At 54.6% G+C, this 23,425-nt stretch overlaps 1 protein-coding gene across 5 annotated transcripts; it reads right to left on the bottom strand.

The window, feature by feature from the left end:
* Positions 1–132: 132 nt before the first annotated feature.
* IRF5 (interferon regulatory factor 5) lies at positions 133–14,286 on the bottom strand. Of its 5 annotated transcripts, none has more exons than XM_068972499.1 (11): positions 14,217–14,286; positions 9,552–9,658; positions 7,763–7,971; positions 5,330–5,519; positions 4,869–4,915; positions 4,362–4,395; positions 3,906–4,184; positions 3,277–3,669; positions 3,069–3,187; positions 2,528–2,769; positions 133–178 (listed from the first exon to the last, which is right to left on the bottom strand). In XM_068972499.1, the coding sequence occupies exons 3-11, from the start codon at positions 7,955–7,957 to the stop codon at positions 163–165; spliced, it is 1,515 nt and encodes a 504-aa protein (XP_068828600.1). In that variant the 5' UTR covers positions 7,958–7,971; positions 9,552–9,658; positions 14,217–14,286; the 3' UTR covers positions 133–162. The 5 variants fall into 5 exon arrangements, with proteins under 5 accessions (XP_068828600.1, XP_068828599.1, XP_068828601.1 ...); XM_068972498.1 differs by lacking the exon at positions 14,217–14,286 and adding an exon at positions 13,306–13,338; XM_068972500.1 differs by lacking the exon at positions 14,217–14,286 and adding an exon at positions 13,306–13,338 and having other exon boundaries at positions 7,763–7,968.
* Positions 14,287–23,425: the final 9,139 nt, after the last annotated feature.

Here is a 23,425-nt window from a genome sequence, read left to right as displayed (position 1 = left end):
GGTTTTTTGCTTTTTGCTTTCATTTTTGTTAAGAAATCAAAATGTAAGTAGAAGCCAAAGGAGGATCCTCAGCAGCCACTGCACTGCCAGCGGTATTGGAGAAGTCAGTCCAGGGAAGGTCGCCTGCTTCATCGTTTCATCTACTCGGGTGAGAATGGCAGTTCATCTCTGTGTCTTCCTTGCAAAAAACCATGAGAGACATCAGATAAATCCAGACTGAGACATTCTAAAATGTACCTCCAAGCCATCCAAGTCATCCAAAACCAGGGAAGTCCAAGAACCCGTTAAATCAGTGATAGCTAGGGAGACACGATCACTAAATGTAAAGTGATCCTTTGGATGAGGTGCTAGAACAGAAAAAGTGTGAGATTAAAAACTAATGAACTCTGAATAAAGAGTGGAATTTAGTTAATAATGATGTATTCATTTTGTTTCATTAGTTGTGACAAATGTTTCATAGTGATGTAAGGTGTAGTGTAAGATGTCAACAGTTGGGGAAACAGAGTGTGGGTCATATAGGACTCTATTAGCTGCTGCTGCTGCTGCTGCTAAGTCACTTCAGTCGTGTCCGACTCTGCGACCCCATAAACCACAGCCCACCAGGCTCCCCCGTCCCTGGGATTCTCCAGGCAAGAACACTGGAGTGGGTTGCCATTTCCTTCTCCAATGCATGAAAGTGAAAAGTGAAAGTGAAGTCGCTCAGTTGTGTCCGACTCTTTGCGACCCCATGGACTGCAGCCCACCAGGCTCCTCCATCCACGAGATTTTCCAGGCAAGAGTACTGGAGTGGGCTGCCATTGCCTTCTCTGACTCCATTAGCTACTTTCCTGTAAATCTAAAACTATTCTGAGATTATTTTTATTTAAATCACTAAAATCTGCACAGGCCACTTAACCATATGAAGATGCTTATCCTTGTTCATAATGAGAAATGATAGACATACTATTTCTCACCTATCAGATTGGCAAAAATCCAAAAAATTGGCATTATAACCTTGTTGAGATTGTGGGGAAACAGCTGCACTCAGAAATTTATCTGGATTTTGCAAATATTTAAAATTAGACCCATTTTTATCCTTTGAGCCAGAAATCCCATTTCTGTGGATTCATCCTAAAGATAAACTGGCAAAAGTAATAAAAAGACATAAATATGCACAAGCTTATCCACTGTAGTGTTGGGAACTTAGATGAGAAAGACTATGAATTGATAATTATTGAAGCTACTACATGGGAATTTTATACCATTCTCCCTACTTTCACAGATGTTAAAAACATTCCATAATAAAAAGATAACAGCAAAATTGTCCAGGTCAGAAAATTACATCTATAAGCCAGATTCAAACAATGAGCTCCCAATTTGTATGCATTGTCCTAATATATTTAATAGCGTATGAATATACATGAGGCTAACAGATAGTAATGGTCCTTAGTTGAGATCCAGCCCCTTTTCACCATTATGGGAAAATTGATTTGGACAGGATCTTAGACTCTGCACACATTTAAAAGTCCACACCCTTGCTTCAGCTGGCTTCCTCCTGGAAAGCAAAGCCAGCCAGCTGAGTGCTTGTGAAGGCCCCACTGACTCATCAGCCTGGAAGGCAGGCCCTCCCTGTGTCAACAGCCCCAGAGCAGGAGGGCAGGTGCTGGGGTAAAGAGAGCTAGCTGGCAGGAGAAATACGGTCCAGTAAAACAGCATGGGAGCAACTGGTGCTGAAAAATAATAACTGAGTCTGTTTTTAATATTTATTAATCCAAAAATACATAAATGTCCCCTTTTTATCCTAGGTTCTTAGTTTCTCAAGGGAGGTAGCTGCCAGACTTAGTATCTGGTGTAATACTTAATCTGTCTCTGGATGTTGTGAGGAAATGAGTCTCAAGCTGTGTGTGTGTGTGTGTGTGTGTGTGTGTGTGTGTGTGTGTGCTCATGTGTGCACGCACACTCAGTCGCTCAGTCATGTCTGACTATGAACCCATGGATTGTAGCCCAGCAGGCTCCTCTGTCCACGGGATTTTCCAGGCAAGAATACTGGAGTAGGCTGCCATTTCCTCCCCCAGGGGATCAACACTAAAGCTAGGGAACTCCAAAAGCAGGCCCATGCCCTGCAGAGGACCTGCCAGGGATGTCTGACCCCCAGCACTTGGCTCTTCTTGCCAGAAGAAATGAGGCAGCCACAGGAAGGGACTGCTCTGGGGCAACTCCCTCTGTACAACTAGGCCCCCTGAGTTGGCGGAGTTCCTTCCCTCCACACTGATGCTGATGGCCAAGTTCCCCCAGAACCAGTCCAGGAGAGACATATGCAGGAAGACAGAGTCCTCAAAGCAAAACTGGCTTCCAGCTTCCCTCAGCTTCTGAGGAGAACCTGGATCTCAGGCCTCTTTTCCCTCTTCTTCATGACCCAGATCCACTTCTGGAGACCCCAAGATAGGACCCTGCTGCTCATCAGGTGCCCCCTGGGAACTTTCGCCCTCCACATCTCCGCACAGCCACCCGGGAAACCTGGGCCAGTCACTATGTGCAGCCTCCTTACTGCATGCCAACTGGGTGCATGGGCCAGGGTCCCTGTGCAGCACTGAGGCCTGGCATGGCAGGGGTTTGGGCCACAGGCTGCAGATGCTGCTGAGACAGCCAGATGTGATGGAGCTCCTTGAACTGTTCCACCATGCGGTCTTTGAGGTCTGGGTTTGAGATCTGTAGCCGGATGCTATCAGCTGACCAAGAAAGCTCCCCTGAGAACATCTCCAGCAATAGCCGGGCTGCTACGGGTACCACCTAAGCGGGTGAAGAAGAGACAGGACAGGGTGAACTGTCTAGATCGGCAGGGCTGTCCAATCGAGTTATGCATGAGGGGATCCACCAGGGGCAGGTGGTAGTTCACATCCGCCAGAAGAAGGGGCACCAATTTCTACTTCATAAAAAGGCAGCTTATGTGTGAGCAGTGCCGGTCCTCATTTAACACTGACTGCTGAATTCACCCTACCCAGACAGTCCTGCCCCTCCACCCTGGGGCAAGGGCCCAGGATTCCCCAATATCCAAAGCAGAGTTCAGGAGGTTGAAGATGGGAGTATACCTGTACAGTAATGAGCTTCTTCTCCCGGGGTTTGCAGTCAGGCCACTCCTCCCCAAAGCAGAAGAAGATCTCGAATGGAGGTGGGGTGTTGGTCTGGCCCTTCTGGAATAGGATGAGCTCTGCATTGAGAGCAAGACCCTTAGTCAGAGGCGGGCGCCAGGCCCCTGGATGAAAAGAGACCCAGAGGAACACGAGGTGGGGCCCTCACCATTGAGAAAGTCCTCCAGGCTGAAGAGCTTGGTCTTGACCTCCCGCTGGATGGGGTTGGGGTGCAAGCCATGGGCTGAGGCGCAGGGCCCGCTCCAGAACACCTTGCACTGGCACAGGCGGATGGCATACAGATCCTGGCCTTGTAGCTGAAGGATGAGCCCACGGTCCAGGACGTCCAGCAGCTGGTTGGTGTAAAAGCGCTGCTTCTCACTGGGGATGTCCTCAGGGCTGGGGAAGCGCACTTGCTCCAGGCTCACCGGGCCAAAGAGCTCCACCTGCTCCTGGGTGGCCTCCAGTTGGCTGTAGAAGAGCCGGCAGCCTTGAGGATTGCTGATGGTGAGAGCCCGGGGTGGCCGCCCCCGGTATTGGAACTTGATCTCCAGGTCAGTCACTGCAGGACAGAGAGGCAGGCCCGCCCCGCCCATGAGCCCCATGCCTCCACATTCTGCCACCCACTGATCTTCTCTGCCCTCTCTGCCCTGCAGCCAGGCCATCATCAGTCCTCCCCACTTCCCTCCCAGCCAAGCAGGGACTGGTATGGGCATTTTTGTTCTTCTCTTCATCCTCCTCCACCCTCCCAGCTGCTCCTCCCTGCCCGCCCTCCACCCCCCTCCCGTGGGTTCTTACGAGGCAGCATGTGGGGGCTGATCAACAGGTCAGGCAGGAGTTGTTCGCCTGCGGGGGGCAGGCTGGTAGACAGGGGCCCAGGCTGCGGGTGCGAGCTCGGCAGGACCTCAGAAAACACCTCCCCAAAGTCAGCGGCGTTGCCAGGAGCAGGGACCAGCAGGTTGGGGCCTGGAGCAGGGGGTGCCAACACCACAGGCAGCGGCTGGAGAGTGGGTGGCCACTTGACATCCTCTTTGGGTAAAGAATAGGGTGCCATGGCAGGGCCGGGCTGCACTGCTTCTATAGAAGGTGGGAGTGGACAAAATTTTAATGTCACTTCTAGGAACTGCCTCCAGGCTTACCTACTCCCAGCCCTGGGCCATCCCCCAGCCTCCCTTCAGCCCCCTCCCAGGCACCTGTGGTCCCCACAGCTCCTCCTTATACTAGACCCCCAACCACACCACCTCCCAGCCCCACCTGTGATGCTCAGGCCTGGTAACATCTTCTGGAGCTGAAGAGAAGACACAGGCAAAGGAGGAACGAGGAGGCCAGAGAGAGAAGGGAGGTCAGGTTATTAAACTGATCCGATGCTGAAGAATGAGACCCACAAGGCAACTCCCTGGTCTTCAGCTTAGGTGAGGCCAGACCCTCAGGCCCAGCTCTGCCATCCAAGGCATGTCAGTAGGCTCCTGGTGCCCCAGTTTCTGCTTCTGCAGGTGGGAATACCTACTAAGCCCCAACTACTGAGGCTGAGACCATGCATGAGCATGTTTTCTACCAACAGAGTCCCAGGGAGGTTCAAGGTGGTGACTTTGTTCCTGTCCCCAGAATCCCAAGAGAAGAAACCCAGAGAAGGGCTGCAGAAACGGCAGCAGGCTCCAGAGGAGTGGAACTGCCTAGTCCTGCAGTGGAGTGGGACAAGCAGCCAGGCCTAGCAAGGCCCAGGGCGGCGGCACAGGCTGCCAAGCGCGCCCCCAAGCTCACCTCTTCCTCTTCTTCCTCCTCCGCATTATCCTCACTGGGCTGTGACTCTGCAGGGGGAGACAGAAATGACAGACCAGAAGGGAGTCAGTGGGGGAGAGGGAGGAAGGCCTTCAGGGCTCCGGGTGGCTTCTCTCCTGCCCAGAGCTGCCCAAACACAGAGGGAAAGGCCACACAGCCACCAGCAATCACTGGGGACACCGCCCCTGACCCCACGGCGCTCCCCTCCCTGGGTCACCCGACCTACATTCGCTGGAGCCAAGAACCAGGATGGGGTGAGGAAATCAAACCCGGCGGGGAGGGGCCTGGTCCATGCCAAGCCGCTCCTAGCCTCACCAGTGAGCCACTTCTGGGAGCCCTGGGTTACTGCCTGAGCGGCACGTCCCCAACCACTGCACGCTGGAGGGGCCCCAGGCCTCCGTGCATAGCCCGCTAGGTGGCCCACATTCAGCCAGGCAGAATACCTGCGGGAGCCGGGCCATTGGCGCAGACCTCGTAGATCTTGTAGGGCTGAGGCGGCATGTCCCGGGGCCCATCATAGATGAGGCGGAAGTCACGGCTCTTGTTCAGGGCACAGCGCAGGTTGGCCTTCCACTTGGCCGGATCGGCCTCGTCCACCCCCTCGGTGTACTTCCCCGTCTCCTTGGCCCAGGCCTAGGGCAGGAAGACAAGACAGACAACCACAGAGAACCACGCCCCTCACCGAAGCCAGCCCCTCTGGGCTGGGGGGAGTCACTGCTGTGGATGAGACCATCACACAGGCCGAGCCCAGCGCCCATCTGCAAAGTGGGAGTTAGGAGGCCAGTCTCTTAAGGCTCCAGCAAGCTAGAGGAATTCTAGATGCTTTGAAAGGCATCATATTCACTGGTCTTAAGATGGCAAACAGGTATAATCTCTAAGGAGATGGGATAACATGGTGGATAAGAGGGGTCTGGAGAAGAACTGGCTTTGGATCGGAATCTGCCACTGCCACCTGTGTGCCAGGCCATGTCACTTTGCCTCTCTTTGGTCTCCCCACCACAGCATCTGCCTCACAGTGTGGTGGTGGAGACTCAGACTTAATGCCCATAAAGCTCTCTGAACTGTGTCTCCCCTTGGGATGGACTCTGTACACTTGGGCTGCTGGTATTATTATAACGATTTTTTTTTTGTAGGGGGTGCCTTACCATGTGGCTTGCGGGATCTCAGCTCCCTGACCAGAGATTGAATCGGGCCATGGCAGTGAAAGCGCTGGAGTCCTAACCACTAGATCACCAGGGAACTCCCAGTACTGTTATTTTGGAAGGTAATTTGGTTGATCTCAGGATTACCACTAGATCACCAGGGAACTCCCAGTACTGTTATTTTGGAAGGTAATTTGGTTGATCTCAGGTTTACACATTTCCATCCTTTAACCCAGTAATTTGACTTCTGGGAATTTATCTGACAGATAAAGATGCATCCACACAAAAGCTTGCACATATAAGCTTATTCATTGCAGCTCTGTTTCTAAAAGAAAACGACTCTCAATTATCTAAATGTCCATCAATGGGGGCTGGTTAAATTATGGCCAACCCATAAAATGGAATATTGGGCAACAAGAAAAAAAAAAAGGAGGAAGTTTTTTATATACTGACACGTTGTAATCTTCAAAAAATGAGGTGCAGAAGCATCTACCATTGTTGTCAAAAGTAGGGGAAAGGATCGGAGAAGGCAATGGCACCCCTCTCCAGTACTCTTGCCTGGAAAATCCCATGGATGGAGGAGCCTGGTAGGCTGCAGTCCGTGGGGTCGCTAAGAGTTGGACATGACTGAGTGATTTCACTTTCACTTTTCTCTTTCATGGAGAAGGAAATGGCAACCCACTCCAGTGTTCTTGCCTGGAGAATCCCAGGGACGTGGGAGCCTGGTGGGCTGCCATCTATGGAGTCACACAGAGTTGGACATAACTGAAGTGACTTAGCAGCAGCAGTAGGGGAAAGGATAGGCACATATTTGCTTGCATATGTACAAAAATCCCTCAGGAAGGATAAACAAGAAACAGAATACAAACGGTCCCAAAGGAGGAGGTTGGGTGTCTGGGAGACTGTCTCCCATTTGGGAGACTTTTTGCATTTTACACTTTTTTAAATGTTGAATTATGTGACCATGTTACTTATTCAAAAATGAGAAATGGATTTGAAAGGAACCTTGAGAAGACAAACACTAAGCGCAAAAACTAAGCAATACATGGCCAAAACTTTAAAAATAAGCATTCTCTTCAACCCAGAAGTGTTTAACTCTAGGAACTAATCCCAAAGGAAACCATTTGAGATGTGCCAAGGATAAGAGTTTAGAGGGTGTCCATGGCAGTGTGATCTTCAACATGGAGACACTGAAAGCAACCTAAGGTGTCCAAAATCTGGGACTTGGTGACTAAAGTGTGCTCCCTGCTCTGATGGAACGTTCAGTGGCATTTGAATGTGGCATTTGTTGGAATGGGGAAGCCGGTCCTGATGTTGGGTGGAAAATGCAGGTTACAAAATAGAATCTATAGCTTGATTCCATCTTTGCACTTCATATACACATGGAGAAAACTGATAATACAAGCAAAAAAATATTCATAGTATTAAGATTATGGGGGAATTCTGTGGTCCTTTAAGTGCATGTGTACACCAAATGTGCATCCTGGACAGGTGCTCACGTGTGATGAAAAAGTACAAAGAGAAAGAGGGGGAGGAGTTACCCGAAGGTCTCCTGGGGCCCCTCAGTCCTCACCTTGCTCCAGGGATCGGGTTAGAAAGGTTGCCCAGCGGTGATGCCTGCAGCCCTTAGCCCCGGCCTGGGGTCGCTGGCCACAAGGCAGCTGGAAGAGTTGCCAGTCTGATGTAGGGGGGAGCCCTCTTCTAGGGAAGGGCCTTCAGAGGCCCAGGGCTTACCTTGAAGATGGTGTTATCTCCGTCATGGCTAGGGCCGTGCCGCGTGGCGTGGCGCCAGGGGATGTAAAACAATTTCTTTTCCCCATTGACCCACTGAAGCCCGGGGTACTGGCAGCTGTTGACCTGGGCCACCAGCCAGGGCTTCAGCCGCACGCGCCGGGGCGGAAGCAGGGTGGCGGGGGCCGGCTGGTTCATGGCACAGGCGTCTGCTGGAGAGAGCAGGGGGCAGTCAGTGCACATCAGAGGGCCGAGCCACGGCCCATAGGACTCCCCCTTCCTCCCAGCACAGGAGCCCAGAGTCGCTCCAGCCTGTCCAGATGCTTGAGTCAGTTCTCCTCTCCAAGCATCAGCTTTCCTGTCACAAGGTCCCTGCGTCTAGGCTTTGTTTGAGGGAAAGGAAGGAGGGGTACACAGCTGGAGTGGACACTGTGGGTGTCCCACCCAGACGTCCTGTGTCCGGCGGGGCAGCAGTTCCCCAGCTGCTGTGAGCCCCAGCACAGCACGGAGCTGCCCATTGCCGGAGAGCTGCCCTCAGCTGCCCCCCTCCAGGGCCAGGCCACTCCTCCACTCTGTGGGGGAGAGCCCACAGTCAGTGACACACAGGGACAAAGGGCCGGTCCCCTTGCTTCAGGCGGAGCAAATGTGCACTCCGGGGTCCCCACAGGTTCTAGCTGAAGCCAGTCTCCGGCTGAACCCACATCCTTGCTCAGCTTTCTTCCTGCTTCCCCTGTTCCCCTCCGTCTCCCTCACCAAACCAACTTCCAAGAAATTCCGCTAAGACAAGGCAGAAGCTGTGAGTCAGGGAGGGGTTTCCACACCCAGTCCTCAGAGCTTCCTTCCTTCCTTGGTTTCCCTCAGGGATGAAGCTTCCCACCCTCCTCCGACCTGGACATCTTGAAAGAAATCCCATGAGCCAGCTCCATCTACCGCCTGAATCGCTGGCAAGGACAGTGGCCACCAAACTTAGAACTTCTGCTTTTCAAGGCAGCAATTTCCTAGACTGGTTCCTCCACCAACCATGCATTCATTCAGCAGCACCTTATGTTCGCTGTGGGATCCACACAGATAGGGTCCCCACCAGACCGAGTGCCACCCCCCACCCCAGGCCACAGACTTGCCTCCCTGGTCAGAGGCCAGCTGGTCACAGGGAGTCTCTGCCTCCTCCACTGCACCTGCCAGCCCCTCTCCAGACCCCGGACCGAAACTTCTCTCCACTGTCCTGAGCCTGCTTTCACTCTGCTCCACTCCTGCGGGGTTTCTCCCCTGCGCTTGCCCCTCACCTGTGAGCCCGGGGTCAGCGACAGAAGGGACGGGGCCATCATAGCCCCCCGGGCTGAGACTCAGAGGAGACTCTGTCAATGGGCAAGGAAGGAACAAAGGGCTGAGCCACGACGAGAAATGAGGCTGCCTCCCACCCTGGGCCCTAGGTTTCTGAGCACGTGTGAGTTAGGTGGGCGTGCACTTGCGTGTGTAAGAGGACACACACTGTGCAGGTACCATGCTCCTCTCCCACTTCCTTGGTCCACCCATCCCCTGTAGAAGACGCTCCACAAGTGATGGAGAGGGAGTGGCCACGACGGTGGCATAGGGGTGGGGTGGGCCGGGGTCTTTCGCAGAAGTCGTGCTTCCTGAAACAAGGGTGCCAACACTAGCCCTCCAGGCTGGGTCTTCCAACACTCACAGCTCCCTCTCCAGAGCGCCACGGCCTGCCCTGGACTCTCCTCCACTGAGACAAGTGGGGCTCCTATTCCACCCTGCACAGCCTCCCCCACCCAGACGTCTTGCTTACTTTCCAGGTCAGTGGGCAACCTCTTCAAGGGCAGGAGTGCCTCCGGGTCTTTCTTCCTCACCACTCTCCCCTCCTGGGCATCTGCATTTACTGGGCCAAAGTAGCACCTAAGGAAGGCCAGCCAGATGTTGGAAGCGTCCATCCTCCAGCTGTTTATCACCCCACCCCCACCCGGCTGCCACCCCAACCAACCCTCCCCTCCTCTGACTCAAAGGTGAGACCAGACCCAAGAGGAAAGCTGTGAGCGCTGTGGGGCAGTGAGGGTCTGAGGTGGGCAGGTCTGTCGGGGAAGGGATGACTGAAGGAAATGAGGTATCTGGGTGGCTGATGTAAACACTCAGTGGGGTGGGGATGAGAAATACCCCCGTGTGGCAGAAAGACTAGGGTTCAAGTCAAGACCAAGACAGCCTCCCCTGCGACAGACTACATCCTTGCTGAAGAACCTTCTGACAGCTAAAGCCACCCAACCACAGGCTGAACTGTTGCTGGGAACAAAGGCTTCTGGGAGTACAGAAGTCTTGGTGGGCTTCCTGGCCTGCACTGGGATACACACACACACACACACACACACACACACACACATACACACACCCCATCATCCAAGCCTGCTTCAGAATGTCCCCTGAAATTCCCTGCCCAACACCTTTCTGGGTTGTGGTGGCTAAGTGCCACCTCCACGCTGCTAAGGATTCTCGTCTGTGGCAGAGAGCAGTGCCCAGCACTGGGCTGGGACAGAGAGGATGGGAGAGCACCCAGCCCTGCCCCCCGGTCTCAGAAGATGGGTGACTCGGTTCCCCTTTCTGCACTAGCCTCCACCCAGCCCTAGGGGAAATGAAAGTGGCCAGACCGGACAACTCGGAAACCTGACTCACGACGAGCTGGGGGAAGGAAGGGTTGGGGAGAAAATCACATTTGGGTCCCCCCAACCAAATGCTCCGTCTCTCATCCTGTAGCCCATCCCCCAACCCTCAAGCCCGCTGGCAGTCATCGTCCATTGTGTGATTCACAGCGTTGGAGAGCTTCATCCAATTCGTGTCTGTTGCATCCCCACGCCTCCCAAAGGCCTGGGTCCTAGAACAGACGGGCGACGGTCACAGCAGCAGGCCATTCTTGCTACGAGAAGGTGGACCGGGGAAAGTTCTGCTGACAGAGGGCAAGGCAAGCTTCCCTGATGACCCCCACACATGGTCTGGCCTGCAGCTGTGCCAGAGGTGGTGAACTGGGAAGCCAGGAAGGTCGATTTCTCTGCCCAGGGCAAGGAGGGTGTCAGGGCAAGTCCAGCTGCACCGCTCTACAACACCAACTCTGAGCTCTTGGCAGAAAGGTGCAGCCCCTTCTAGCAGCACAGGGAAGGGCTCTGTAGAGGGCCTCCCACCAAAAGCCTGGCCATGGCCAAGGGAGGGTCTGCCTAGCAAGCCACACAGGGAGCTTCAGCCACAAGTCTGCCTGCATCCAGGGGCATCAGGACCAGGCTCAGCATCAGCTTGCCAAAGAGGCTGCTTCCTGCCTGGAGATGGACTTAGACCTGATGCAAGCTATCCCAATGCCAGGAGTTCTGAATTTCAGTGCCCTTGCACTCCATTCCTACTTCCATCCTGAAAGAAGCAGTCACTTAGATTCCCAGGGAGTCCCAGAAGCATAGCCCTGAGAAAGTCCATTCTACATCCCTCCCTCACCAGAAAAGTGGCTCACGAGGTAAAGAATCTGCCTGCAATACTTTGCTCTAGAATAACAGGTCCTATCTCTGGATGGGGAAGATCCCCTGGAGGAGGGCATGGCAACCCACTCCAGTATTCTTGCCTGGAGAATCCCCTGGACAGAGGAGCCTGGTGGGCTATAGTCCATGGGGTCGCAAAGAGTCAGACACAACTGAGCAACTACACACACACACACACACACACACACACACACACATGCCCCTCATGGCTGCTGGGAGGACTTGACATCCCATCAGGATGCAGGTTGGTGAGGGGGTTTGCCCTGACTCCTCAACAGCTGTGCAGGTTTGCAACCCCCAGACTAGCCTTGTGGATTAGAGCCCTGAAAGATGGGGAAAGGCGGGATGAGCATACATCAGCTTCCATGGAAACATCAAAGGGGGAGTGGCCTGCTGAGGACCTGAGGAAGGCCCTATTATAGGGGAAGGGGCAGCCCAGGAGCACCTCCGGAGGTGCACAGGCCCGGCAACTCCGGGACTCCCAGGAGCCAGCCACAAGGGAAGCCTGAACACTGTGGGTACCAGGGACCCCTAGGGGAGGAGGGGAGGAGGCTCTGCAGCCCCCAGCACTGCGAGATCAGCAAGCCCTTGCACCTCCTGAATTTGATTCAGACGTTTCCCGCAAACTCCACACCAAACTCCTGGAGAAGGCATGGGTGCCCGGCGCACAGCGAGACCTTAAGCCCCTCCCCCTCCAATGGAGACGAGCTGAGACTCCAGGGCGGCAGATGCGGGCAGAAAGACGCTTCCCTCGGCTTCCTCTGGGGGCACGGTGGGGTAAGGCCAAGGAGCAGGTGGGGAAACCCCAGGGTTAAAAAAAGGGTGGTTTCCCAAGGCTTCCCTTGACTTGCTGGGAGCCCCAGTATCCAACCCTATAACCCTGCTCTGGCCTGGCTGCCTCTCCCGGGAGACTCTAGCTTTCTCCATTGACCCCGCCCTCGTCCTTACTGGTCCTGGTCACTCATCCCCGCTCTGGGCGTGCAGGGAGCCCCAACTCGGCTCTGCTCTCAAGACCGTCCCCGCAGGTGCCCGGCTTGGCCGCGCCTCCTGGCCCAGCCCACTGAACTACCCCCACTCCCTCCCCGGCCCGGAGCGCTGGTTTAGGGTCTGCCTCTCCGACCGCTCCTCGGGGTGGAGGAGCCCCCGCCCTCATCCCCGCTCTGCTGGGCGCAGGGTGGCGGCGAAGGCAGGGAAGTCCCCTCCGCCTCAGGTCCCCAGGGCCAGATCCGGTGCCTCCGGGGCCACAGAGACAACTGCGCGCCCGGGCCGCGCAGGTGTTCACCGTCTCCTATCCCGCAACACGGTCACACTGGTCTCACTTTCCCTCCACTTTTAGATTCTCGATTGTTTCCTTCTGATGTTCGGGGGAAGGCTGTAGAGAAACTAGTCTAAGAAGTATCACGTCTGTGGTTCTTCTCGCTTAGGAGGGTCAGCAGCTGCTTTTCTCCGCTGCAAGTAAAAGGACAGCCGGAGCCTCGCCTGACACCATCTTCCTAACCACTCTCTGCCCGAATTCTTGCCATTGTCTTAAGATCCAGGGAGAGATGGACCTCTTAAACCTCATTCTCCTACTGGAAAGGATGAGGGGAGGGCTGCCCGGGGAAGGGGGATCGGAGCGTACAGAATTCTAGGCGGAATCGGGGCTTTCCCTCCATGGCCCAAGCCGGGCGCTGCCCATCCCATGGCAGCCGGGCGCTGCCCATCCTCCGCGAAGCCCAGAGGAGGGGAGAGAAGGAGAGCTGGCGCCCCCGGCCGCGGTGCGGACTCCGCCGCCCGCGCGTCCGGGCTCCTCGGGTGCCTTCTGGACCAAGGCTGCTGGTGCGGGGCACCCCTCTCTGATCAAGACATAGGAGGCATCTTGGAGACCCCCACAACGGCGGGGCGCGTCCTGCCTTGGGCGTTCCCCACCCTGAGCTCGGGCACCTGGAAGAGCCGGACGCTGACCCCTCCCGCGCGCCCGCACCGCTTCAGTCCCCAGCCCGCCGCCGGCAGGTACCCCGCGGGCGCGGAGAGGAGCGCGCGGCTGCCTGGACTTACCTGTCTGCTGTGCGCCCGCGTGGCTGCGCCCGGGAGCCCCGGCCAGGCGGTGGGGCCGAGCTGCGCTGTCCTGGAGCCGCGCCGGTCCGCCCGCCCGCCCGCTCGCCACTTCCGCATCACCCGCCCCCGCCCCTGGGCCGCGGCCGCCCAGCCTCGGTGCACCGGCAGCGCCCCGCCCTGCCCCGCAGAGCCACCCTGGGGTCCCCGCGCAGACTCAGCGACCCAAGGGACGGGGCTGAGCCCCGGGCCAGGCTGGTTCCCCTGCAGCCCAGGGCCTGGCGGAGACGCGCGGCAGCGCGGTGGCCTGGACGGACTGCTGGGCTCCTTCAGAAATCTGGAGGCGCAAGAGTCGTTCGACAACCTCAGCCCCCCCACCCCACCCTGCCATAGTGATCGGCTGGGCCCGGGAACTTTCTAGCCCGTCCCTCCGGGAGCTCTAGATCGGTGCGGACACTGGCGATCAACCGAGCCACATACTAGCGCGGTGGGGGTAGTAGTAGCCCCTGGCGTTCGCCTCACGAGCCCGCGAACCCTTCCGAGGGTCGCCCAGTACCCAGCCACTGGCATCCAGACTCAGACACTCCCTCCACGAGGTGCCTACAGACAGGGATGGTCAGGCTACTCTCTTTCTGATCCTTAACCTTCGCACCTGCCTGCCCCTGCTCCCCGTCCCTGATCGCCTTGGGGACCTCTGTGGGTCAGCGCCTTGGTCTCTTGTCCCACGTCTTCACTCAACGCTACCTTGACCATCCGTCTGCCAGTCTGAACGTTTTTTTTGTTCCGCAGGCAGGCCTCGCTCGCTGGTTGCAGCCCTCACATTGTCCAGTTACCACTCCTGGAGCATTCTTCGCTTGGGAACTCCTGCTCCTCTTCAGATTTTGTTTCAACATCACCTCCTTTGAAAAGCTTACCTTGACTTTGTCTCCTAGGTAGGGTTCCCAGACCCTGAGGCTTATCTTCACTGGTTTTCACTTAGGAGTTTAATGTCTGATTTCCACTAGAATCAGCTTACTCAGGAACCATGCCTGTCTTTTCATCTCCTATTTTCTATAGTAATTTTTAATGAAAAAAAACATTTTTATATGAAGGAAATTTATGTCAATCGATTACATCTTAGATAGAAACTAAAATATATAAGTTCTAGAAAGTACTCTTTGCCCATTAAAGTTTAGTGCCTGTATTTTTAACAAACACAGGGGTAGCAGTTAGTGGATGAATCAGAACTTTGACCTTCCCTTCCCGCCTCCATCTCTGTAGAAATACCTGGGTTAATCTTCACCCCTGATCTGTATCATTTGCTCGTTACATGTTGTCCTTTTTCTCCTCTCTTGCATTTCTCTCCTTCTCCCCGACTCTTGTAGCCCTAATATAAAATAGAAATATAATCTTATATAAGTACTGTATTATTTGTATCTGTTGAATATGTCGCTACTTAAGATTTTTAAGATTTAAAGTGTGAATGCAGAAAATGAGGATAGGGAGATTGTTCTGTATTTCTTTCTTTAAAAGTAAAACTGCTATTTAAATTGAAAATAGTTCCCCCCAAAATACAAACCTTTTTCATTGGAGGTGAGTCATGCTTAATAGGAAGTATTCTATGTTGGACTAGAAAATATATCTGGAATGATCATCAAGAAGAGTCTTCTTTTTGCTAAATGTCCCCCACACACAGTCTAAGGGAGACTAGGACTAGGATTCTGCCTGCCCCCACGACTATCCCCAGTCCTCAGGTGAGGCCCCCTACCCTGTGAGCCCCTGAACTTGGTCTAAAACCATTTGGGGGATTTCCCTGGTGGCACAATGGCTAAGACTCTGTGCTCCCAATGCAGGGGGCCCAGGTTTAATCCCTGATCAGGGACCTGGATCCCACTTGCTGCAGCTAAGACCTGGCACAGCCAAATAAGTTTTAAAAAAAGAATCCTCTGGAGGCCATGTGTAGAAGAAGGGGCACTGCCCTTGAGCTTGCACCCACTTCCGCTGTGTTCAAGCTCAGGGACCTTAGGCAGGTCCTGTGAATCTCATTTCCTGCGGTGAAAGGGGAGGTGATGGTACTATTGAGATCGCAGCATTGGCATGAAGCTCCAGGGCCAGGGGCTATGCAAGGGCTCCACATCCCTTGGGTCCTGCCTTTCCCAGGTTCAGGGGAACCTGAACCAAGAAGCACTCTGGGCCAAAGACACGGCATCAGGAGGACGGGGTGGGGACAGAGAGCATCTCTCAGACTCTTCCAAAATTCAAGGGTCCCCTTGCTTCCGGATGCTGACTTATGGTGAGGCTCAAGCAAAGGAGAAGTGAGACTGCACCAGTGACCCCATGTGATCACTCCAAGTTCCCCCGCAGTGGGGCCAAGGCACACGGGGAACGAGGAGACGTGGCCTCCACAGCTGGGAGCCTCAGTAGAGATGTGTGTCCACACCTCTCATTTCCAATGGTGAGACAGCCCCTGCCCCCACTTCCCCTGGTCGGGGCATCAGATTGAGGGTGTGGTGAGAGGCCTGATTCCGGTTAAAGCCACAGTGCGTGTGTGTATGTGCAAGGGTTGGGGGTGGGGGGAGCCACATCACCAAAGGGAACCGAAAGCCCAGTGTGAGTGGTGGGGAGAGAAGCTAGAGGTCCTGCAGGCAGCAGGACAAGACCCCCTCCCGACTCTAGCCCCATCCCCTCAACACAGGCCCGGGACCCACCCCCCACACCCGCCCTCCAGGAGGCCCGGCCCCTCAATCCAGGCTGTCAGGCTTCCCCGGGCCGCCCTGGCCCTTAGATATTCACCCCCATTTCTGGGAACTTGTTGGCGAGACACTAGACTCTGGGATCCAGCTGCCCCGAGCCACACCCTGGCTCTCCCTCAGGAATGGTCTGATCCTGGGCAAACCTCAGACTCCGAGGACCCCCAAGTCCTGCCCGTAATGTGAGAATGATAACCTGAGAGTCACAGTGAGCCCTTCGGCCATGCCAGGTGAAAGTGGCCAACCAAAGTCCGCTCGGTCTAAACACCCCTGCCCTCCTGGAGCTTCCATTCTGTGGAGCCAGACAGACAGTCAGTGCCTCAGGAACAGAGCTGGGCCAAGGGCGCCCCGTGGTCTGACCGCAGGCTTCATGCTGCCATTCTGGCTCCTGCCTGCAGAGGACATGACACCGTATCTGACACGCATCGCCATGGCCCAGGACGCCGCAACTGGGGCTTCCTTCCCCTTTCTCACTAAACCCTCCTCCTCGGAGCACTCAGAGGTGTGAGCTGGAAGTCCCCCACTCGGCCAGCACTGTCACACAGACGCCTCTAGACCTCACATCCCCCTTCTCCCAAATCTGCTCTCTTTCCTCAAATGGTCTGAGTCCCAGGAAGCTCCGCGGCCACCCTTGTCCATCCCCAGGCCCACTGAGAACCAGTGCTACTTCCCTTTCCCTCCATGGTCAGCCCCTCTCCTCTCCCTAATCCTCGACAATCTGGCTCCCCCCCATGGATTCTGCTCTGGACCTTGGACCCACAGCTCCAGCAGCCCCTGAAACCCCCAGGTATGCCTCAGAAACTCCAGTCTCTGAGTTTCTTTCTCACTTCAACCCTCAGGTCCTGAGACTTCACTATTGCTTGAGTTTCTCACCATCCACTGTAAATAAATGCCCTGGCAATCTGCTCCTAGCTCAGCTCGGGGTCTTAGTGTCCTCCTCTACCCCACGCCGCCTGCCCCTACCCTGCCTCTTGGTGCAATCGTCATTGGTCCTTCTGCCAATTGTCCCCCGACTTGTATCATGTGCCCCACTGAGACATGAGGATGCCTTTCGCCCAGATCCTCATCTTCGCGCCCCTTCCTCCATCTGCCCTTGGTCTGATTCAGACTCTCCTACAATCTGCTTAGTTCAGTGCTTCGCTCAAACCACTTCCCTCCCCTCTCCTGGGCTGTGTCAAGGAAGGGGCCAGGGCCTCCATCCTTCCTGCCAGTCTGGAGGACTCACTTTAGAGCATGCAGCTGTTGGACAAGGAGGAAAAGAAAGAGAAAGAAGTCCAACCTGGAAACAGCAGCCTTCCAGGGCTCTGGCAATGGGAATGGCTGAACCCCTGCTTTGTGGGTACGGAGGCCACCCCAGTCCCACAGGAACCAGCAATGGACTTCAGTGTTCCTGCTTGTCCCAAACAGACTTGGCCGAAGCCTAGAATTCATAGGTGTCCCCACTGGAGAAAGGGGTCCCATCTAGATGCATGAGGACCACTCATCATCGATGTGGGAGGCAGGAGGCCCCGTGGCTTCTCAGCCAGGTTCATCTCAAGTCCCTGAAACTTACAACCAGGGCTCAGGATCCCCCTTGGGGCAGGGACTATTGTCCCTCTAAGGTGGGGGGTGGTGTGTGTGGCTCAGCTGTGTCCAGGATGGTAGGGTCAGCCCAAGGACACAGGGGGCCTTTTCTCAGCTCACGTCTGGCCCTCAGGGTGGTGGAATGAGGCCAGAGCCACCCTGGATGGGAAGGGACACCCACGATGGCTCTGGGAGTCCAGAGGAGGCACTCTCTGACCTGGAGGAGCTGGCACGTGAGATTATGGGAGGATATTTGTCCCACACAGCCTCTCAACACTTTGTCGTGGGAAGGGGATGTCCAGGCTGTCCCTCTGGCCTCCTAAGGGGTGGGCTGGCTGGGGGTTGTGGCATAAGTACATCACATGCATAGCAAAGGCAGGGCAAGGAGCTCCTGGAGGGCCGGGAGCCAACGGAGCTGCGGGTACAGGTATTTGGTTCTTCCCAGCCAGGTACCCTTGGGCCAGAGCTACTGCCTTGTAGGAATCAGGCCTGGGGGCCCAGGTGGGGAACCCCTAGGCTGCTCTGCTGCTATGGCCTCTGATGTTGGGGGCAGAAAATCAAGAAAGCAGAGAGCCCTGAAGGCTGAAGGACTCTGGAGGTGGGGAGGTGGGTTAGGCCTCTCTGAAGAGGAATCCAGAGGAAGTTCTTACCAGGCCAGCGTCCTGGAATCTCAGTGTTTCACAGTTTTCCAAGTCGGGAGCCAGCTGGCACTCTGATACCCACTCAGGACCCTGTGCCAGGCAGACTGGACCCATAAGGACGCTGGTGGGCATGCAGGATCCAGGAGTCTTTGCTGATCTGTGCTAGTCTGTGGACCAGTCTCCCTACCTCTTTCAGCCTGTCCTCCTCCCTTTCTTCTGAAGCAGCACTTCCAAAGCTGCAGGGAAGGCGACACGGCCTGACAGCGTGTCCAGGCCCATCAGTGACTTCCAGGACAGGGACAAGAACGAGGAACCTGCTCAGGTAGAAAAGAGCTTACAGGGGCTTCCTCATCACCCCTCCACACACTGCAAAGGCTTTGGTGGCAGTAACAGGTCACAGGGATGCCCAAAAGGACTCAGCAAGAGGGCAGTGAGCCTGAGGATCCTGGGTCCATCTGGAACTCGGCTGTCTAGAGAGCACGTGTGCTCAGTCCAGCCTCCTCACTGTAGTTCAGAGTCATGGTGGACAGGAGAGAGAGAAAACGGCAGGCCTCTTGCAAAGGGACAGCCCATCCCAAGCGATGGGGAAGAACCAAGAGAAGTCCGGCCAGCCTGGTGAGTGAAGGCCCTATTGTAAAGGGACGTGGTGTTCTGGGGAGGGCAAACCGCATGCTGGGCTGGGTGGAGGAACCCATGTGTGTGCATGTGTGCATGCTAGGTCGCTTCAGTCAGGTTCAACTCTCTGCAACCCTAGGGACCATTCCTCTGTCCATGGGATTCTCCAGGCAAGGATACTGGAGTGAGCGGCCATACCCTCCTCCAGGGGATCTTCCCAACCCAGGGATCAAACCTGAGTCTCTTAAATTTCCTGCATTGGCAGGTGGATTCTTTGCCACAACCAGGTAATGCTATGAACCCCCAAGACATGCGGGACACCACTAAGCACTTTTCATACATTATTGCATTTAACTGTCACACCGACCACCATGAGATAGGTGGGCATCATTCGTACGTGTCCCCATTTGCAAAGAAGCAAACTGAGCGACTGACTTGCTAACCTTTCAAACCTGAACAAGTTACTCAACTTCTTTGTATTCTTAGACTTATCTTTGGTGTTCCTTGGCTTGAAGAAGCATCACCATGATCTCTGCCTTCATCTTCACATGTTGCTCTCCTTGTGTCCATGTCTCTGTGTCCCAATTCCCTTTTTTATAAGGACGCCAGTCATACTGGATTCGCACCCACCCTAATGACCCCATCTTAACTAATTACATCTGTGAAGACCCTATTTCTAAATAAGGTCACATTCAGAGATACTGGCAGTTAGGACTTTAATTTGCAGGGAGGACACAATTCAACCCATGACAGTATTTACCGTGCAATCCATTATCCACCAAACATGGGTCACATTTGATTCTCATAACAGCTGTGCAAGGCAGGGATATGTACTATCTTCATTTCATAGACGAAGACATTGAAGTTCAGAAAGGTTAGGCAGTTTCCCCAAAGGCACACAGCAACTAGTAAAATGAGGCACTTGGATTTGAACCTGACTACGAGTGATCTTTGTTCACTTTAAAGTCACACAGCGCCAGTCTATGTCTGACGCAGGATACAGCATGCTTGGGGCTGGTGCATGGGGATGACCCACAGAGATGTTATGGGGAGGGAGGTGGGAGGGGGTTTCATGTTTGGGAACACATGTAAGAATTAAAGATTTTAAAATTAAATAAAAAAAATTAATTATTAAAAAAAAAAGTCACACAGATCTTGATGTCAGGTCGCAGCTGTCTGATTTTGAGCAAAGCATTCAGCCTCTCTGAGTCGCAGTGTCCTTGTTTGTAAAGGGGCTTAACACCCTACTGCCAGGAAAGAACTGCTATTCAGTAGTAGGGTTGGGTGGTCGGGTTGTCTAGCCCAGCGCCTGGCACACAGCAGCAGAAGTGATGATAATTTAAACATAGCAGCAGCTACTCCCCAGAGTACATCCTGTGTTCTGCTGGTTCTGGGTGGCTGCCTCACTACAGCCAGCTGTCCTCGCTGAGTCCCTGGGGTAGGCAGAGCCAGGGAGGCAGGCAGATCCCACCCTCTGCCAGCCCAGACCATCCTGGGGCTATTCCCCCACCTCCAGGCACCCATCCAACATGCCTTCCCCTGGGAGAGGAGAGGGAGCCGGCTGCTAGGGGCCTCCTTCCTCACTCTCAGGCCCTGGGGGGTTGTCTGTACAGAAAATGTGGCCTTTGTGTGCCGGGGCATGCTCATGGCCCCTGAGAGAGGCTGCCCACTCCCCAGCCGCCTCACCCTTAGAAACAGGCCCAGGAGAAGGTGTAGGATCACAGCACAGAGCTGGGTGGGTGGATGGGGGACTGTGGGGAGGGGCTGACCACCAAGGGGGGGCAGTATGAAGTGATGGGAAGGGTTCTCTATCCTGATCTGATTGTGGTGACAGTTATACAACCCTCTGTATATTCCAAAACTCAGAACTGTGCACTAAAAAGTTTTCACTGTATGTAAGGCATTAAAAATAAATAAAAAGGGCACTCAGAAAATCCAGATTCTACATGTTGAGAAGTTTTAGGAATAGAGACTTCCCTGGGGGTCTAGTGGCTAAGACACTGTGCTCCCAGTGCAGGGGCCCTGGGTTTGACCCCTGGTCAGGGAACCAGCTCCCACATGTCACAAGACTTTGCATGCTGCAATGAAAGATCCTGCGTGTGGCAACTAAGATCCGGCACAGCCCAATAAATGAATAAATAAAAATAAATATTTTTTAAAAAGAAGTTTTAGGAACTTAAGAAATGTATTAGCTTGTAATTTTCTTTTCATGGAAGCAAAAGACCTATATATGGTAAATAGGCCTTAAAGAACTCTTTTAGTAAGTCTTAGATAAAAATTCTAAATAACTTTAAAAAGAAAAGTGAAAGAACAGGCTCATCACACAGACGCTGGGGTGGTGATTGCCCCGACCCTCTCCATTTCTTCCTCCCTCTGCCTGGCTCTTCCGCCCCTCCCCTGCTTGTCCTGCTGCACCTCTACGGACTTCCTCCCGCTCTCAGGAAGCTGAGTACTGTCTCTGGGGTTTGATGACTTCTCACAGGCCCCCTGACTGCCCCAGGGACTCAGAAAAAGGGGACACCTCAGTGTGGGTAGCTCCGGATAGGAGGCGTATGAGACGAGGTTGTGGCAGGATGCAGGTGAAATTAAATGGAAGCAAGTTTAGAATATTTGCAGAGATGTGAACAAGATTGAGCTTCCCAGGTGGTGCTAGTGGTAAAGAACCCGCCTGCCAAAGCAGGAGACATAAGAGATGCAGGTTTGATCCCTGGGTTGGACAGATCCCCTGGAGGAGGGCATGGCAACCCATTCCAGTATTCTTGCCTGGAGAATCCCATGGATAGAGGAGCCTGGTGGGTTACAGTCCGTGGGGTCACAGAGAGTCAGACATGACTGAAGCAACTTAGCACACACGAACAGGATTGACGAAGCCACTGTGAAACTTCCAGGCCCCCAAGGTGAGCATCAGCAGGGAACTGTTACCATCCACAGAGGGGCTGCCCTCCAGGATCCATGGCCATGCACAGTCGGCGTGGGTTAGGGGGGGGGCAGGGGGCTCCATCTGTGCCACCCTCCTGCCCTCCTATTTCTTTCCAATGCCTCCCCTTAGCCAATTCCACCCAGAATTCAGAGGCCAAGGGACCCCATGTCACACAGGCCCAGCAGCTTTGGGGAGTGAAGTAGAACAGAGAAAAGCAGAGGGTGGTACCCGGACGGGAGGTGGTGAGGATGGGGGGGCAAGAGGTGAGAAGCCAAAACCCTGGGAAGGGAGGACCCTCCTGGGGAAACTGGGGGCATACCCTGGTCCCATGGTTGCCTCAGGCTTCTGCTGAGGGCCAGCCAGCCAGCCATCCTAGCTCTTCCATGGTGGGAGTTCCTGGATGAATGAATGTTAGATGAGAAAAGGAGTGGGTGACAGAATGAATGGGAAGGGGTCTGTTTCCATCCGCACTAAGAACAAGGTGGGTCCTGTTCCCCAGGATTTCCACCTTTCCGGGACTTTAAGGACTACTTCCTAAGTACCCACTTTGGGGCCTTACAGAAGACCCTGAGCAAGATAAGCTGAGGTCACGGGCTGGGCAGGATGGGGCGCTGTGGGCCATCAGGTACAGGGGGAGCCTGAGGGTCCTGCAGTATAAAAGGCCTGACTCCTCCTCCGTCTCCCTGGAAACCTGCCCCGGAAACCCTCCCTCCCCAAGCCCCACCTTCTCCATCAGGCTTTCTCAAGGACATGGGCTGGGTTCACTGGGCTCAGTCAGCCGTTGGCTGCCGAGGAGGGGAGGCATAGCAGGGTGGAAACCGAGGGACCTGTCACCCCGAGTAGCGCCCGCGTGCTCATCCGCGGAGCAGCAGCCATGCTCCCCAGAGCGGCCTCCTGGTGGGGGGAGCAGCGTCTGGCCTTGGACCCGCACACGCTCTGAGTGCCCTGGGAGGCGGGGCTGGTAGCTAATGGGGAAAAGGCGGGTAGCCTCCATTCCCACTGAGCCCTGCCGCCTGTTGGTCCCTGGGGGCTGAGGGGCACTGTAGACCAGCTCAAGGGTCCACACTGGGAGGCATTTGAGGAGCAGGATGGAGCCACAGGGGCAGCTACCCCGGGAGCCTGACTACAAGGCTACCAATAAGTCCTGCCTGGATCTTAGAATACGCATTTCCCTGAATGTGGACCTCTGCCCTGACTCAAAAATCTGAGGTCCGTGCAGCCCCACAAAGTTCCATCACAACTGCAGCCTGTATCCTGGGGCTACCACACTGTGGCCATCTCCCTGGTCAGTCCAGCCTCCTGTGGCCCATCTCTAAGGCCATCTTTCTTCAGGCAGCTCTCCTGCCCACTTGCTCTGCCCAGGACCTTTCCTGGGGACAACTTACCTGGATGGGACAGGAAGACAGTAAACTGTTCACAAGTAAACCCTAGAATAACCGCTAAGAAAACAGGAAAAAAGTTTTTTTTTTTTTTAAATCATTAAAGGAATAATTAAAATGTTATACAAGAAATTACTGACTTGGAACTTGCCTGGTGGTCCAGTGGTTAAGACTCCATGCTTCCAATGCAGGGGGCATGGGTTCAGCCCCTAGCTGGGGAACTAAGATCTTACTTGCCATGCAGCACGGCCAAAAAAAAAAAAAAAAAAAGAATTC

The sequence above is a fragment of the Capricornis sumatraensis genome, chromosome 5 (genome assembly GCF_032405125.1).
Source record: "Capricornis sumatraensis isolate serow.1 chromosome 5, serow.2, whole genome shotgun sequence".
Taxonomy (NCBI): Eukaryota; Metazoa; Chordata; class Mammalia; order Artiodactyla; family Bovidae; genus Capricornis; species Capricornis sumatraensis.
The sequence above is the reverse complement of the archived record's forward strand: the minus strand, read 5'-3'. Positions and strand labels throughout refer to the sequence as shown.